Source organism: Camelus bactrianus, chromosome 27 (assembly GCF_048773025.1).
Source record: "Camelus bactrianus isolate YW-2024 breed Bactrian camel chromosome 27, ASM4877302v1, whole genome shotgun sequence".
Classification (NCBI taxonomy): Eukaryota; Metazoa; Chordata; class Mammalia; order Artiodactyla; family Camelidae; genus Camelus; species Camelus bactrianus.
This window is the reverse complement of record NC_133565.1, coordinates 10,311,457-10,328,063: the sequence shown is the minus strand read 5'-3', so window position 1 is coordinate 10,328,063 and position 16,607 is coordinate 10,311,457. Positions and strand designations below refer to the sequence as shown.

Here is a 16,607-nt window from a genome sequence, read left to right as displayed (position 1 = left end):
AGAAAATATGCCAGCAATTCTGATAAGTACAGAGAATTAAACTATTGTATTTGAGACTACAAAGCACATGGGAAAGTTGGCAGGTGCCAAGAATTATGGCCAAAAGAGTGAGTCCACAGCAGCTCCTTCTCTGTAATATGTCGCTTAACCTACTCGTCTGTTTGGCTCAGGTCTAAAGCAGGAACTGGATTTTCACTCATTTATTGGCTGGAATGTCTAGTGATCATCTGCTATGAATAATGTCTCTTGCTAGGCATTGGGAAGGAAACAGTGAGTGACAGAAGCACAAACGTGGAGTTAACAATCATGTAGGGAAGATGGACATGAATCAACACTGTCACAGAGAAATGTGAAATCACCACTGTGATGAGCAGAGAACAAATGAGCGCAGTTCTCTGTGAGCAGACATGAGCAGGGGAGCCTGGTCTCGCCCCAGTGGTCAGGAAGGAGACCTTGGAGGTGGGAACTAAAGGACAAGGAGGCAGTCAGCAGGCAGAGGGCTGCATTTGGCATGGTGGAGAGGGCTGGCCTTGAGCAGCTGGGCTGTCAGAAGGAGCGCAGTGCACCCCTGCCACTGAGAGAGGGCCCGGTGCCTGGAACACACAAAGTGAAGACTCATAGAGGACAGATGAACTTACAGACTCTCTGTATGGGAAGCGTACCTATCAGCGGACTTGACCTGGCCAGAGGGCAACCAGGAAAACAGCAGAGGGAGGTGCATTCAGGGCGCTAGCCTGACAAATGATTGAAGGACAAAGAAGAAAAACGGGGGATAGTGAAACATCCTTCAGATTAGGAAGGATGGGAGACCCTACACCCCCAGTTAGTAGGGCAAAGGAGGGAGTGTGGCAAGCAGCTTCATGAAAGCCCAGTTCAGAGCAGTCCAAGGTGGACAGGGAGAGGGAGAGATATCCTAACTTCCTCCACTCTGCTCTGCCAGTTGCCTTTCCACTGGTAACCATCTATGCACTCACCCGGGAGCTGGGGACATAGCCACCACTGTCAGCCTCCTTGAGGCACAGAGTAGGATGGAGAGGGACAGGGACATATCTATGGACAGCAGCCCAGGGCTAGCACAGACATACATAGTATGTGTTAAATAAAGGAGCTGTTTAAATTCCCACTCTTCTCTATAAAATCCAGACTTTCAATTTGAAATCCTAAAAATCTGCCTAGCTTACTGCACAATCTCATTTATTTGTGATTAGGATGCATTCACTTGTTATATTAAGGTAGCGGAGTGCAAAACCTACAGTACCACATGTGATCCGACTGTCTGCATTAATCATATCACCAAAGATCTGTTCTTTTTTTTTATCATTTTCAGGCATTATTATACAGATAATTTTGGTTAAAATACTAACCCATGAATTTATAATACGAGAGAGTAAAAAAGTAAAAGATGACCTTAGATTTAGCCTTGGGAGGCTATCTGATCAAAACAGGAGCCAATGTCTGTTTCTAAATTTGAAACCGGTGGTGTAAGCAGATTAGCGTGTTTGTCCCTAGAGAACAGATGTCAGTCATAGTACATATTGTGTTTAGATTGGTTTTCATCTCAGCAATTGAGTTTTCTGATTTTAATTGTCTCCTCTTTATAGTCTCCAGTTCCTTTTTACAGTAATCTACATTTCTATCAATAACCTATCTTAATTCTTTCAGTGCTTTTATCATCTCCGTTTTCAACTCAAGTTCCAGTAGACTGTAGAGGTCTATTTCATTGTTTGTTCTTTAGGAGATTTCTCTTGTTCTTTTATTATGGAGTGATTTCTCAACTTCTTCGTTTTACTTATATTTCTGTAATCCTATGAATTTAATAGTAAAAGTTATCTACTGTGTTCTTGAAGGGCTGTTTTCATGTGGGAGCATCCCTGTGCAGTCTGTATATGTACTGTATTTTTGTTTCAGAGGATGTTTTTAGTATGAATGGCTGCTACATCTTTCCTCCACGTGTGCTGGCTGTTATTCTCTTGATTGAGGTTCTGATTGGTATTATGGTGACCAGAACCTGCACTAATGTTAAGCAGGGCCTCCTCTTTACTCTTCGGTTATCACCACCCTATCTGGTATCAGATCTGCTCCCCACTTGTTGGAATAGAAGCCCCAGATCCATTTCTGAGCTGCTGTGTGTTATAGGCAGGACTGAAGGCTGCCTAGAGGCTTCTGCTGGGAGAGGATCTGCTAAGCTTTCCTCTGCAGGAGCTGTCCATCAGGAAGTGTCCTCTGTGGTGTCACCTTTCACTCATTGTGTGGGATCACAAAATACACTGTTGCAGGTGCTGCCATTGGCTCTGCCTCAGCAGTTTGAATTCTGCTACCTGCTCTGGTGTCCCTTAGGTGCTGTGCTTAGAAAGCCACCAACACAGGTCCACTGACTTTAGGCACCAGGACCTGCCATTGTTGCATGTAGCCATGCTCCTGGATCCTCTGTAGGCTGCAGGGTCAACCCAGATCCCAGCTCTGCCTCTACATACATACATCTTCTGCTAACCTCAGACCTGCCTCAGCTGTGCAGCAATATTCTGCTCAGATGTCCTGGAGGCACTGAGTATACCAAGGCATCAGTGGCATAAATACACCACAGCCACCTGGAACATGACTCTAATTTCACCCCTGCACATCTCATGTGAACGGTCTCAGATTTCAGTGCCACTTCCACTTGGGAACAATCTGCCAGCAATTGCGCCCTTCTAGAGAAGGCCAAGAAGGATATCACTGTGGCTAAATCCCACCCCTCCCTTCATGAGAGCATGTTAACAATGAGATTTTGTGTCTGGGCATTGCCATGGGGGCTCATGGAGAAGGAGGCTGCTATGGTACATCCCACCCCTTCCTTTGCATGTGTCAGCAGTGGAGACTTCTATGACAGGCCCAAGCCCTTTTGCACATACTCCCAGCCTCAGGCTGTACCACATTCCAGCCCTCTAATGCTTCCTCCATGCAGCCAACCCCAGTCCTCTCCCCAGGTCCAACATCTGAAGCCTGAGCCCCAGCACTCAGTACCCGCATGCACCAGCAGTCTTGCTTCTTGGGCTGGGGATTACACAGGCCATCTGTGGTGGTTTCTTTCCATTCTGTCTGCCACAAAGCAACTCCTGCACTCTCCTCCAAGCCTCAGAAGCTCTCTTTCTGCCCCAGCTGACCTCCATGCTGGTGAGGGTGCTTTTTCTCTTTTGACTTCCTCCCCAGGGTGCAGGTCCTATCCTGATTCTCTCTCTTTTCCCCTTACCATTTCATGAAGATTTTTATCACTCCACTTGTAAAAGAACTTCTGCCAGAATTCAACAGGTATCCTGTGAAAATTTTTTCACATGTAGATGTATTTATTGTGGTATAATTCCTGTACAGTAAACTACACATATTTCAGATGTACAATTTGATTAATTTTGAGAGATATATACACCTATGTAGCCACCACCACAACCAAGATAGCCAACATTTCCATCACTCCCCAAGAGGTGCAAATTTTGAACTCCTGATTTATCCCTTCCCACACCCTTTACTCCTTGATAACTGTTTGTTCTCTATGTTTGTGAGTCTGTTTCTGTTTTGTAGGTAAGTTCATTTGTGTCCTTTTTAAAAAATTCCTCATTTAAGTAATATCATACGGTATTTTTTTTCTCTTTATGGCTTACACTTTACTTAGAATGGCAATCTCCAGGTCCGTCCATGTTGCTGCAAATGGCATTATTTTATTCTTTTTATGGCTGAATAGTGTTCCATTATATCTCTGTCAGTGAACATTTAGGTTGTTTCCATTGTTTGGCTATTGTAAATAGTGCTGCTGTGAACATAGGGGTGCCTGTATCTTTTCAAATTATATTTTTCTCTGGATATATGTCCATGGGGTGGATTGCTGGATCATATGGTAAGTATATTTTTAGTTTTTAAGGACACTCCATACTATCCTCCATAGTGGCTGCACCAATTTACATTCCCACCAACAGTGTAGGAGGGTTCCTTTTTCTCCACACCCACTCCAGAATTTATTGTTTGTGGACTTTTTAATGATGGCCTTTCTGACTGGTGTGAGGTGATAGCTCATTGTAGTTTTGATCTGTGCTTCTCTAGCAATTGGTGATGTTGAGCATCTTTTCAAGTGCTAGTTGGGCATCTGGATGTCTTCTTTGGAGAAATGTCTATTTAGGTCTTCTGCCCATATATTGATTGGATTGCTTTTCTTTTTGATATTGAGTTTTATGAGCTATTTGTATATTTTGGAAGTTATTCCCTTATCAGTCACATCATTTGCAAATATTTTCTCCCATTCTGTGGGTTGTCTTTTCATTTTTTTTTGATGGTATCCTTATTTGTTCAAAAGCTTTTAAGTTTAATTAGATCCCATTTGTTTATTTTTGTTCTCATTTTCATTACTGTAGGAGCCGGATCAAAAAGTTGCTGTGATTTGTTATGTCAAAGAGTGTTCTGATAGACTGGGATTTCAAAATGTAGAATAGATAAACAAGATTATACTGTATAGCACAGGGAAATATATACAAGATCTTATTGTAGCTCACAGAGAAGAAAATGTGACAATGAATATATATATGTTCATGTATAACTGAAAAATTGTGCTCTCCAATGGAATTTGACACAACATTGTAAAATGATTATAAATCAATAAAAATGTTTCAAAAAATAAATAAATACTAAATCTGCAAAAGAAAAAAAGTGTTCTGATATGTTTTTCTCAGGGGTTTTATAGTATCTGGTATTACATTCAAGTCTTTAATTCATTTTAAGTTTATTTTTGTATATGGTGTTAGAGAATATTCTAATTAGTCTTTCACAGGTAGCTGTTCAGTTTTCCCAGCACCACGTATTGAAGAGACTGTCTTTTCTCTGTTGTATATTCTTGCCTCCTTTGCTTTAGATTAGTTGACTGTATGTCCTGTTCCATTGATCTGTGTGTCTGTTTTTGGGCCAAGAGCATACTGTTTTGATGACTATAGCTTTGTAATATAGTCTGAAGTCAGGAAATGTGATTCCCCAGATCCATTCTACTTTTTCAAGACTGTTTTGGTGATTTGTGTGTGTGTGTGTGTGTGTGTCTGTTTCCATACAAATTTAAACATTTTTAATACCAGCTCCATGTAGATGTATTTTTTATGTATTTGTATGAAAAGGTGAGCTCCATGTCTTTCTTTTCGGCCATCTTGAAGCCCCACCTGTTTCTCCAGATTTTAGATTAGTTGTTTGCCCTGACCCTTACATCTTTGATAGGTTAAATACAAATTATTTGATTGTAATCACTACAAACAAAGACATGGATTACCCCAATTGGCCAGAAGTAGATTATATCATCATTAATGGAAAGGGCCAGAGATGATTGACAGCTTCATGAGGACTAAATGAAGTGAGAGAGAGCAGGTTCCCATAGGAAAAACTGAGAGTTAGACAGTGTACCTCTACTACAGTAGAAGGTTTATTCAAACCTAGATAAATTATAAAAATATTTAAGTCCAATTAATGCACACCTGATTGCTTATCTCTGGTTCATGCTATTTTAAAAATTATATTATTTTGGGATAGTTTTAGATTTACTTAAATGCTACAAAGACAGTACAGAGAGTTGCAGTATGCTCTACATCTAGGTCCCTCTGTTAACTTTTTGTTTTCATTTTCTGTAGTCAAAACAATCAAACCAATATTTATATTAAATAAACTCCAATTAGTCAAGTTTAATTAGCTTTTTTTCTCATAATATCAGTTTTCTATCTAAGAATCCCATCCACAATAACACATTTACATTTAGTCATCGTATCTCCTTAGGCTTTCTGGGATGTGAAAGTTTCTCAGACTTCCTTTGTTTTTAGTGTCAACCTAAATTAGCAATAAATCCCAGAAAAATTTCAAGATAGTCTTGAAGACAGTTTTATTGTTCACAGGGTTTGCAAACTGGGGATACATAGACTTGGGCTGCAACCAAAATTAGTTCTCCTGTGGAGGGATGAGGGGGTGAGGGTTTTAAAGCCAGGGACCCCAGAAACCACAACTGGGGAAATTGTAAGGGGACTGGGTGACATTTACAGCTTGACCACAAGTCCTTGATGGTTGGCTGTCACTGTAGCTTTCCATAAGGGGCTTTCTAAGCATGGAGCTTGGCAGAGTCAAAAGTTCATGTGGCTTCAGTTCATGGTTTTTCTAAGAACACAGGATATATGACTAAATCCTAGGTCTGTCATGACTGCCTGGATCCTTTTTATTTTGAGTCCCTAATAGCCACACCAGGTTCATTGTCTGTGGCCTTACTTTAGGGGAACTTTATTTTACTTTTTAAATTTTTTATTTATTATTCATTTTATTCTCAAACTTTCTTCTTTTGATTGAAACCTGCAAGAGGCGACACTGATGATCAAATTTGGTAATACCCTGTTTTCTGAGTTGCTGGAGTGATATGGTTGCCTGCTCTGGATCCATCTTGTCCCACAGAGGGACCTGTGGTTCATAGGAACTTAAACAGCCAGTTGAATAACTTGGGTCATGCAGATGGTATTTGTCAGGTGGCTGTTTACAAATTTCTTGGGGTTTCAGGACAGAAGTCAGCTGTTGCCCGTGTGAAATCATCTGTCAATTCAGTGTCGAGTCTTAAGATGTGGGGACAGCATTATGTGAATTGGAGACAGGATGTGAATGTTAGAAGTTTGATGGGTCACAAAGAAAGTTATACAACTTAAGAGGTAGGACTCAAATAAACATTAGTTAAGACAGTTTGAGATAGGAAAGTAGCAAGCAAGGACTAGGTAGGCAGTGATTCCAAGCAATACATGGGAAGTTGGTCCCTGAGCATGAGTATAATGGCTTGGTCTGGTTTCTTGCTGAAGCTTGTCATAAGGAATCTCAGAACTTTTATTTATTTATTTATTTAGCCACAAATACATTTTTATTGTTTTTATTTTTTTAACATTTTTTATTGATTTATAATAATTTTACAATGTGTCAAATTCCAGTGTAGAGCACAATTTTTCAGTTATACATGAACATATATATATTCATTGTCACATTTTTTTCTCTGTGAGCTACTATAAGATCTTGTATATATTTCCCTGTGCTATACAGGAATCTCAGAACTTTTAAAAGGCCTCTCATGGCCAGGAATAGCCGTGTCAAGACTTGTTATCATATTTTGCCAGCAAACCTTCAGATTTGGGTGAATTCCTCTCTTCTCGAGGTCCTCAAAGCCTCTGGAAGTTCTTGCATCTGCTAGGATATGACTTTCCTTACTCACATGGTAAGGCTGTTGGGAACCCTGTAATCAAGGCATCAGGCTGTTTCTCCAAGGGGCTTTAAGGCACCGTAAAGTCCACCTTAGTTCTTTACATTTGTTTGGTCATATATGAGTCTATGGATGGCTCATATATGAATTTACAGTCAAAGCCTTGATAATATAACCAATGTTTCCAATTGTGTCCTATTTGTAGGGAGAACAGATTTTTATTGAACTTATGTGAGCAACTGTAGTGCCATAAAAATAAGAATATTCACTAAGAGTTTCCAAATTCTGGAGGTAGAGTGGAAAGGTAAATGTCTTATCTTTGTTTACAGAGTTATGCGCTTTCAAACTGCTGCATCCATAGTTAGCTTAAGAGGAGAGGTTTTTGCATATATGAAAAACAAAGATTAAAATTTAGTAGTATTTCAGAGAAAAATTAACTCATGACCACATTGCTTAGTTCATTCAGTCCTATGTAACTAATTCTTGTTGATCTGGATTTTTGTTAACAGTTTATGAAGCCATCTGAATTTCCATTAGAGTTCTGTGATTTTTTACCCAGATCAGTGGTTTGATGTAAAAGTTATTAGGAAACCATATTTGTCAAAAAATCAGTACTATAAATCTTCTTGAAGATCTTCATTGTTATGAAAACATCAGAGTAAAAAAACTGTCTATAAATAATAAAGACAAAACATTTAAAGATCTGATTACAATGCAATTGACAAAGAAATTTGGTTATTTCTGCAACATATAACATTTTAAGATCAGAGATGGAATTATAACATTATACCAGTCCATTTCCAGATTTTAGGGATTTCATATAATTTTTAGAATATTTATAATAGTAACATTTACCCATCAATATAGCCTAAGAAGGTTTATCATCACTCATTTGATAAGGCTTCCCATGTAATTTAACATATCAAATAAGCTTAATTAGTTTAATATCTCTCTTTGAGATGTTCAGGGGCCCTCTCAAGCATCCCAAAGTTAGCTAGAGGTGAAAAGAACTTCATTTAGAGTTTGAATTGAGGCAGTTTGAGAGTTTTAAAACATTGGTCAAATGGGATCATAAGTCACTGTGAAACAACATGTATTCACTTAAGCAGAGTAATAATAAAAGATTTAAAAGCAAATACAGAAAGTTAAATCAGATTACCTAAAAGGTAAAGAAATTTTACAATCTGTTATAAAAAGCAGATCAATGTTCTTAAATAAAAACATGTTCTATTAACAGAGAAAGAAAACCAAATTCTAGTTTTTCATCAGCTTACTTTTAACACTAAAATTATTTATTTACTTAAATATACTCTAATTTTAACCAGTCCTAACCATGCATAAAACTCTTTTTTCAGATTTTTTCCCATAAACCTTCTACAGCTTCCTTTTTACCTTCAGATTTTGTCTTGTTTTCCCTTTCTCCTCCTCTCTCTCTTTTTACTTTCTCTTTAGACAGAATTACTTCGTTTTCCCCTAACAAAATGCATTTCAATTTCTTATACCTTTTTCTTTCGCATGCAAAATGTTTTCCTTATTACTTTTGGTAGTTTTAATTACATTAATCCATCAGATTACTTAAACTTTGAAAACCTCAATTTCTTGCAAAAACAAAGTAAGCAATTATGAACTGTCTTTTATGCTAGCATTTTGTAGTGTGGCAAACATAAATATAATTTATAATTTCTAAAAACATGCATTTTATAGAAAATATCTCAGTGTATCATTAGATGTTTTTAAATACTTCTAAATATCTAGTTTCTCTGTAAAAGGAAGCCTATATTCAGTAATTAATTTTTCAATATTTTATCTTGTTTGGAAATGAGCAGGACGTTCAATAAATTTCCATTATTTAACTTAATTTAGCAAAAATCTCAAGTTTCAAGTTACCAAAAAGGTTTGGAGAAACTAATTTTAAGTAGAAATATCATAAAACAATATATTCCTTATATAAATAGCTTATATGACTTAATAAGAACAAAACAGACAACCCAATTGAAAAATGGGCAGAAGACCTAAACAAGCAATTCTCCAGTGAAGACATACGAATAACCAATAGACACATGAAACAATGCTCAGGATCACTAATTATCAGAGAAATGCACATCAAAACTTCAATGAGGTATCACCTCACACCAGTCAGAATGGCCATCATTCAAAAGTCCACAAATGATAAATGCTGGAGAGGCTGTGGAGAAAGGGGAACCCTCCTACACTGCTGGTGGGAATGCAGTTTGGTGCAGCCACTGTGGAAAACAGTATGGAGATTCCTCAAAAGACTAAAAACAGACTTAACATATGACCCAGGAATCTCGCTCCTGGGCATATATCCAGAAGGAACCCTAATTCAAAAAGATACCTACACCCCAATGTTCATAGCAGCGCTATTTACAATAGCCAAGACATAGAAACAGCCTAAATGTCCATTGACAGATGCCTGGATAAAGAAGTTGTGGTATATTTAAACAATGGAATACTACTCAGCCATAAAAATTATAAAATAATGCCTTTTGCAGCAACATGGATGGCCCTGGAGAATGTCATTCTAAGTGAAGTAAGCCAAAAAGAGAAAGAAAAGTACCATATGAGATCACTCATATGTGGAATCTAAAAAAAAAAAGACAAATGACCTTATATATAAAACAGAAACAGACTCACAGACATAGAATACAGCCTTGTGGTTGCCAGGGGGAAGGCTGGTGGGAAGGGATAAACTGGGAGTTCGAGATTTGCAGATACTGACTGGTATATATACAATAGATAAACAAGTTTATATTGTATAGCCCAGGGAAATATATTCAATATCTTGTATTAGCTTATGGTGAAAAAGAGTATGAAAATGAATATATGTATATTCATGTATGACTGAAAAACTGTGCTGTACAGCAGAAATTGACACAACATTGTAAACTGTCTATAACTCAATAAGAAATTTACACTTTCGAAGAACAAGTAGGGGAAAAAAAAAAGATGTTCCTCTGATCCTCTTCAGTGTGTCCAATCTTGGGTTTTTATTGTTGTTGTTCTAGTGGTGTGCTTTAGTTTTTCCACTTGACTCCTGGATTTCTACAAAAGGTCTCTTATCTGTGGGGGATTATTTAAACCAGTGTCCTTTAGGGGCTCCCAGACCACAACCAGGAGGGGCAGGAGCTGGCTCATGGGCCATTTATGGTGCACAGCTGAGACCAAGTTCTGTATGTCTGTTGGCCAACACACAGTGGGTGTGACTCCTCATAGGTCCCTTGACATATGGTGCTGGTGAGAGAATCAAAGCCAAACGGGGCTGTAGCTGAGTCCTAAGACAAGCAGAGCTGTTTTTAGGTCTGTGGCTGAGACCACAGTCAGTGAGTCTGCCACCTGGGTATGGATCTGTTTTCTCAAAATGACTCTCTTCATTCTTCAACACAATCTCCCATCTGAGTCCCACAGCTCCCACAAAGGCACTTTTGTCCCTAAATGGATGCCAAGTTAATGTTACTGAGGGAGGACTATGACTGAGGGGACAGCTTGTTTGATTATTCTGCTGGATGTCACTCTCCCTTAGTTTTCTATTTCTCTGTAACAGATTGCCACAAATTTAATGGCTTGAGACAAAGCACACAATTATCATTCAGCAGTTTCTGTGAGTAAGTGAGTGAGGAGTATGGCTTCTCTGGGTCCTTTGGTTAGGCTCTCGTAGGCTGCGGCTGAGGTATTGGCTGAGCTTCATTTTCATTTGGAAGCTTGACTGGGGAAAAACCTCCTGAACTCATTAGGTGATTGTCACAATTTATTGTTTGTAGCTGTAGAGCTAACAGTAGCTTACTTCTTCAAGACCAGAAGGATAATTTCTCAACATGAAAGTCCCAGTTCTTCTTTTAAGGGTTTTGCCTGTTTAAGCCAGGCCCACCCACAATAATCTTTCTTTGGAACAAATTTGAAATCAGCCAATCTACAAAATCCATTCAGTTTTTCCCAAATGAAATGACCAAATTAAGGAAGTTCTGTTGGCCAGTTTCTGCCTAGGTTCTCAAGAGAAAATTGTACAAGTATGTGACTGATCAGGGGCTATTTTAGGGTGCGCCTCCCAGTTTTAATGGTTAAGATAGTGTGGTAATTGTGCAGGAACTGGTATGCAGAAACAGATCCACACACACATGGACATGTGAGGTGCCGCTGCAGATGACTGGGGGTAGCAGTAAGTGATGCTGTGACAACTGATCATGGAATTTTTAAAAATTTAATTTGAAGAACAGTCAACTGCATAAAAATAAGTGGAAAAAAGCAAAACTAATAGAAAAAATAGTACATATCTTTATAACCTTAGTTTAGGGAACAAATTCTCAAGGATGACACAAATAGCACCAACAATAAAATAAAAGGTTGATACATTTAATTTCTGTAAAATGAAGAACTTTTTCATAAACTGATGTCATAAAGAAAATAAAAAAGGACAAGTCCTCCCAATCTTGACTTGAATGGAGAAGGTTAGACTTTTGCTGTGCTGAGCACTAATTGCTAGTTACCAGGCCCTGACTGGTTTTTGAGGAGTATTAATCTTAGGATATTTTGAAAGGAGGCCAGAGAGTGGGTACCTCTGTGACAGGGAGAGAAGACATGGCCATCAGAAGGAGAAGAAATCTGGGGAAGTGACAACTACATTTAAAGGCGATCCAAAGGAACTCTTTGGTGCCTGGGGTACAATAAAGAAATGTGGGTATCCACAACATTGAGTAAATAATGATTTATAATAGTATTCTTTGGGAACCATGGACGTTATGGAAGATGTAGCTGGTCTTTAACCTTGAGGGAGATTTTGTATCTTATTAATCTTTGTAGCTCATGGAACACAGTATTAGCTTGATAAATTTGTATTTTATAAATATGTATTAAATGTCTACTCTGTGCTGTTGTCCTAAAAACTAGTAACACACTTGTTCTCCCAGAATGTTTCCAGTGCTTCTTACTGGCCTAGAAGGAAAAAAGCGTCACAAAAATGAACAGTTGGCAAAAGGTGACTTGTTCTCACAATTCCACCAAGACCAAGATAACTTTTCTACCTTGATACATCAAAGAGAAGCTTCTCCCTTCCTCCCCAGCGGTTTTCATTCTATCTTCCTCTGGGAAGTAGGTGTCAGGCACATTCCAGGGTGGGCTCCATGACCTCTGTGGATTCTAGAATCACTGACCCCTGTTGCCTGTCACAAGAGTCAATTAGAAACCCAAGTCTCTAGCTTGGAAAGAACCAACCACAAAGAGCAAACACCACTTCAGTCTAGTTTATGAACTGCATTAGGAACGCCGCATGCTGATCATGGTGAAAACACCTCGGAGAAGGAAGGAGGGCCTCCAAGAAGCGCGCACCTGGAGCTGAGCCTCCACACCCACGCTGGAGCTGGCCAGGGCCACGAGGGTGTGCCTGCGTATGTAGAAGTAGCAGGTGTGCAAGTATGTGTGCACTTGCTGAGGGTGGGCACGCAGAAGGTACAACGTTTCCTTCTCAGTCAAAGAGTCCTAGAACTAACGGCAAATGTAATTTAAGAATGGACTTTTCCAGCCTCATATTTTCAGGAACAGGGAAGAGATTTTACCTCCTAAGAAGATATGTTTTAGTTCAGGCCTAGACAAACAAGTTACATATGCACAGAAAATGAGAAAATGAGAACTCCATGGCCTCTTCCTTCCAATTTGGGATGAGTGGCACATTGACTTTGTGTTGGTCTTCCTGTGGGGGACCAGGGAGCTGGAACCCCAAATTCCCTTGCCGCTGCTTCTCCAGGTATTTATTCCCTGTGAAAGCTGGAAAACAAGATCCATAGTGCTCTCTGGAACCACTTTTTGGGGTGTGTCCCAGAATCTCACCAAGAGCCAGATGAATTATAGAATCAGACCCCAGAATGTAGCCCTGATGGCTTCTCACTTTTATACCTGATGGTGGGGTATCCAGGCAAGACCTCTGAGTTAGGCAAAGAGGTATTCTGAACACAGGAAATGGGGAACCTGTTCACCTCAGGTTGGGGCAAAGCAGGTAGATTTGCTGAAATGAATTGTGTCTGCTCTGAAGTTGTCCTGTTTATCTTACTAAGGAACCTACAATGGCTTTTGAAGAAATTATTCAACTCTTTGGATATTCTCTTGGGGTTATGTTCATAACTGCTAGGGTGATTTATTATGTTTTGTTTTTCTGTGTACTGTTTGTTTTCTGCTGTTTTTTTCCAAAATGTATGTAAAAATTAATAGACATTTAAATATCAGACATAATTCAATGATACTTCCATAGGAAATTATGTAACTTGACATTCATATTACCTAGAAAAATGTTTTTGTGTTTTTGATTACTTCAGATTAATTATTCTAATTCCTTTGTAGTGAAAGACTAATTTGCTAAAAATTTTAAATGTTTCTTGAGAAATGACCTCAAAATTGATGTGCCTATCAGTCATCTTAAGTATTGCTACAACCGAACACCACATCCTGCAAAAAACATTCTAATTTATTGAAAGGCATGATTTTCATATGGGCTTAATATAGTTTCCCTGTAAATTTTAAAAATGGGACTTCTCATTGAAAAAATACTAATTGATTGCTTATCAAGTTGACATTGATAAACAAGACATATATTCTATCACCTGCCTTGCTTATTGGTTTTAAGGCAGATATTATATTGATAATTATAGAAATAAATTAACACCATTGTTAGGAGTGGGTAGGGAGGACTTCCTGGTGAAGTAAATGGTTTCCAAGCTGAGCTTCACAGTTGAGTGGGAGCCATCTGGATGCAGGTAGAGGGAGAAGAGCACCCTAGGCAGGAGGGCAGAGATGCGGCAGCTGCTGGGGGAGACCGTGTGCATCTGAGCACCTGGGGATACCCCACGGAGTACAAGGCATGGGTGTTTCGTGCAGAACACTGTAGATTGTCAGTGCGGGAAATTCCCCCCTCCCCCGTCTTGATTTCTTCTGGCTGCACTAATAATAAAATTGACACAAGACAGATTAACAAGAGAAAAAGAAACAAAGTTTAATTAACACACATGGAGGTCTCATAGAAATGGGACCTAAGAAGTGGCCAGACAGCTTTTATACTTTTTAGACAAAGAAACAATAATTGTGAGGAATTTACAGGAGAAAACTTGGGCTTTGCATGCTTCATTAGTAAGAAATCCAAATGGGGCATGGACTTGGGGTGGTAAATTGAAGTAACACGATATGTTTATACAGGCTTCTTGGAGATAAGTTTGTCCTCTACCTCTAGTTGCAAGGAGTACAACTTTCACATTTTTTCCTACTTTCAGGGGTAGAGAGGAGGGTCACAGTGTCCCTGTTGGTAGTGGCCATTTCTAAATAACTCTAATTCGAAATAATCAATATGCCACTGAGGCACGTTTAGGGGTGGCCTACCCTGGGCTCCAACAAGGCCATGATAAAGTTGTGAGAATTGCACAGGGGGCGCAAGATGCTGGTGAAGGATTATTAGGGGAGGGAAATAATAATTTTCATGTTCTAGAAAGATCCTTTTGGTGGCAGGGCACAGAATGGTCTGGAGCAGAGAAGGTTGTTAGAGAAAGTGGGGGCTAAGATAGACAGTAGCTGAATTAGGCAGGAAGAGGAGTTGAGAGCAGAACAGGAGTTGAAGAAGGGAAAATGAGTCAGAGATGGTGTGTGAATAAATGAAAGAAGGACCTAAGTTACGAGCAGGTGTTGGTGTGATGGAGATGATAATCCAGTTCTGGTCACCTGAATTTTGAATTTGAATCCAGCGGGCTTAAGCATGAAATTCAAACAGGAGGAGGAGGAGAGACACAATCTGAGCAGCAGATCACCTAGGAAAGGTACGAATAGAGACGATTTTGGAATAAATGTACAATGTATTAGGCATGCGCCTTCTCCCAGTCCCTCGTGCAGTCTTATGAAATTTCCGGTAACATCCATTTTCATCCCAACTCTTTTACATTGTGGGTTTGCTTTAGTTAGGAGGGAGCAGAGTGCCACAAAGTGATTTCTTCTGTTTGTTTTCTGGGTTGGCAGCCTAAGTGCCAGAGTCATGAAAGGGTAAGGTAAATATAAAAATATTAAATAAAACATAAAGTAAAAGATTGAGAGCTTAAATTCATCTTACGAAAATATAAATATAAATTTGTTACACAAGTTTTGATATGAAAGTGTATGTATACGTCTGTTACTATTGAAAAAGCCAAATGGCAATGATTCTGCTTGGGGGCTGAGTTTGTTACTTGTTACCCTTGATTTTCGACATGCAGCAAACAGATAAACACAAGCAATAATAGCTTACTGAGTAGTGGTCTGGCATGTCTACCTCCTCTGTTAATTAACATGTATCTTTTACAGTAAAATGCCTTGCACAGCCATGGATACTACAAAACTTAAGTTTAAGGGCACCAGCAGCTGGAGTCTTTTTCCAATTTGATGTTGCTGTACTTGTGTATTTTTATCCAAGTTACTCATTTAACAAATTAAGTTATACATTATTTCCTCAAATTATTTTTAAGACATGAAGGTTGTGTTAATTTTGACAATACTTTATTACAGGTGATTATGTTGTCATGACTATATATTTTGAATTGAGTAGAAGAATGGGCTACTTCACTATTCAAACATACATTCCCTGTATACTGACTGTAGTTTTATCCTGGGTGTCATTTTGGATCAAAAAAGATGCTACACCAGCAAGAACAGCATTAGGTGAGTTTCAAAAAAACTCTTCTATTGTTTTGTGTAACTTTAATATAGAAAAAAAAATACTTTCAATGAAAAAGACTTAGTTCAAATGTAACTGACCTAATGTGAGGGCTGCATGAACCATGGTTCTTTAAAGTAGCCAAGATATGTTGCTCTTCCTCACAGTAGAGTTCCCTGTGTGCCACTTAATTAAGTTGAGGTTAGGGATTCAGAATAAGTCAACTGCATCATCCGATAGTAGGCTCTAAGGATGATGTCATCATAAAAACATAGTCATGCCCTGGAACCTGCCGCATTCAAAAGTCTCGTTATGCCAGTGTAAAGAAATAGAACTTGCTACACGCCTTTGAGGACTGATGACACAAATTAGTAAAATGGTCTCTTAATAAAAGAAGTTCTATTTGTCTGTAGTAGCTTTCCCAGCAAACAAGAAAATGATCATTCTTTTCAGCTACAATTTATTAAAGCTCAAAGTGTTTCATGAATTTATCTCTGGCCCTCAAAGTCCTCTTAATAAAACATTAAATTCTAGTGATTTTATGATTGTGCAACATGTATTATAGCAGGCAGTTTTTAATTATGATAAGACTTTTGCCTAACTTTCAATATTTTGATTTGTGAATACAGGTAATGTATAATACAGAGGTTGTTTCCCCCCCAAAAAATGTCTTTCAGAAAAAGGGAACTGCCTCAGTTTTAAAATCTTTGCAAAGTCTCC

At 38.7% G+C, this 16,607-nt stretch overlaps 1 protein-coding gene across 1 annotated transcript in view; it reads left to right on the top strand.

The window, feature by feature from the left end:
- The window catches only part of GABRG3 (gamma-aminobutyric acid type A receptor subunit gamma3), a 429,923-nt gene that overhangs the window by 397,397 nt on the left and 15,919 nt on the right, over nucleotides 1-16,607 (top strand). Inside the window, exon 7 of the mRNA XM_074354051.1 lies at nucleotides 15,740-15,892. Within this exon, the coding sequence (XP_074210152.1) occupies nucleotides 15,740-15,892 (153 nt within the window). The remainder of the gene's footprint in view (nucleotides 1-15,739; nucleotides 15,893-16,607) is intronic.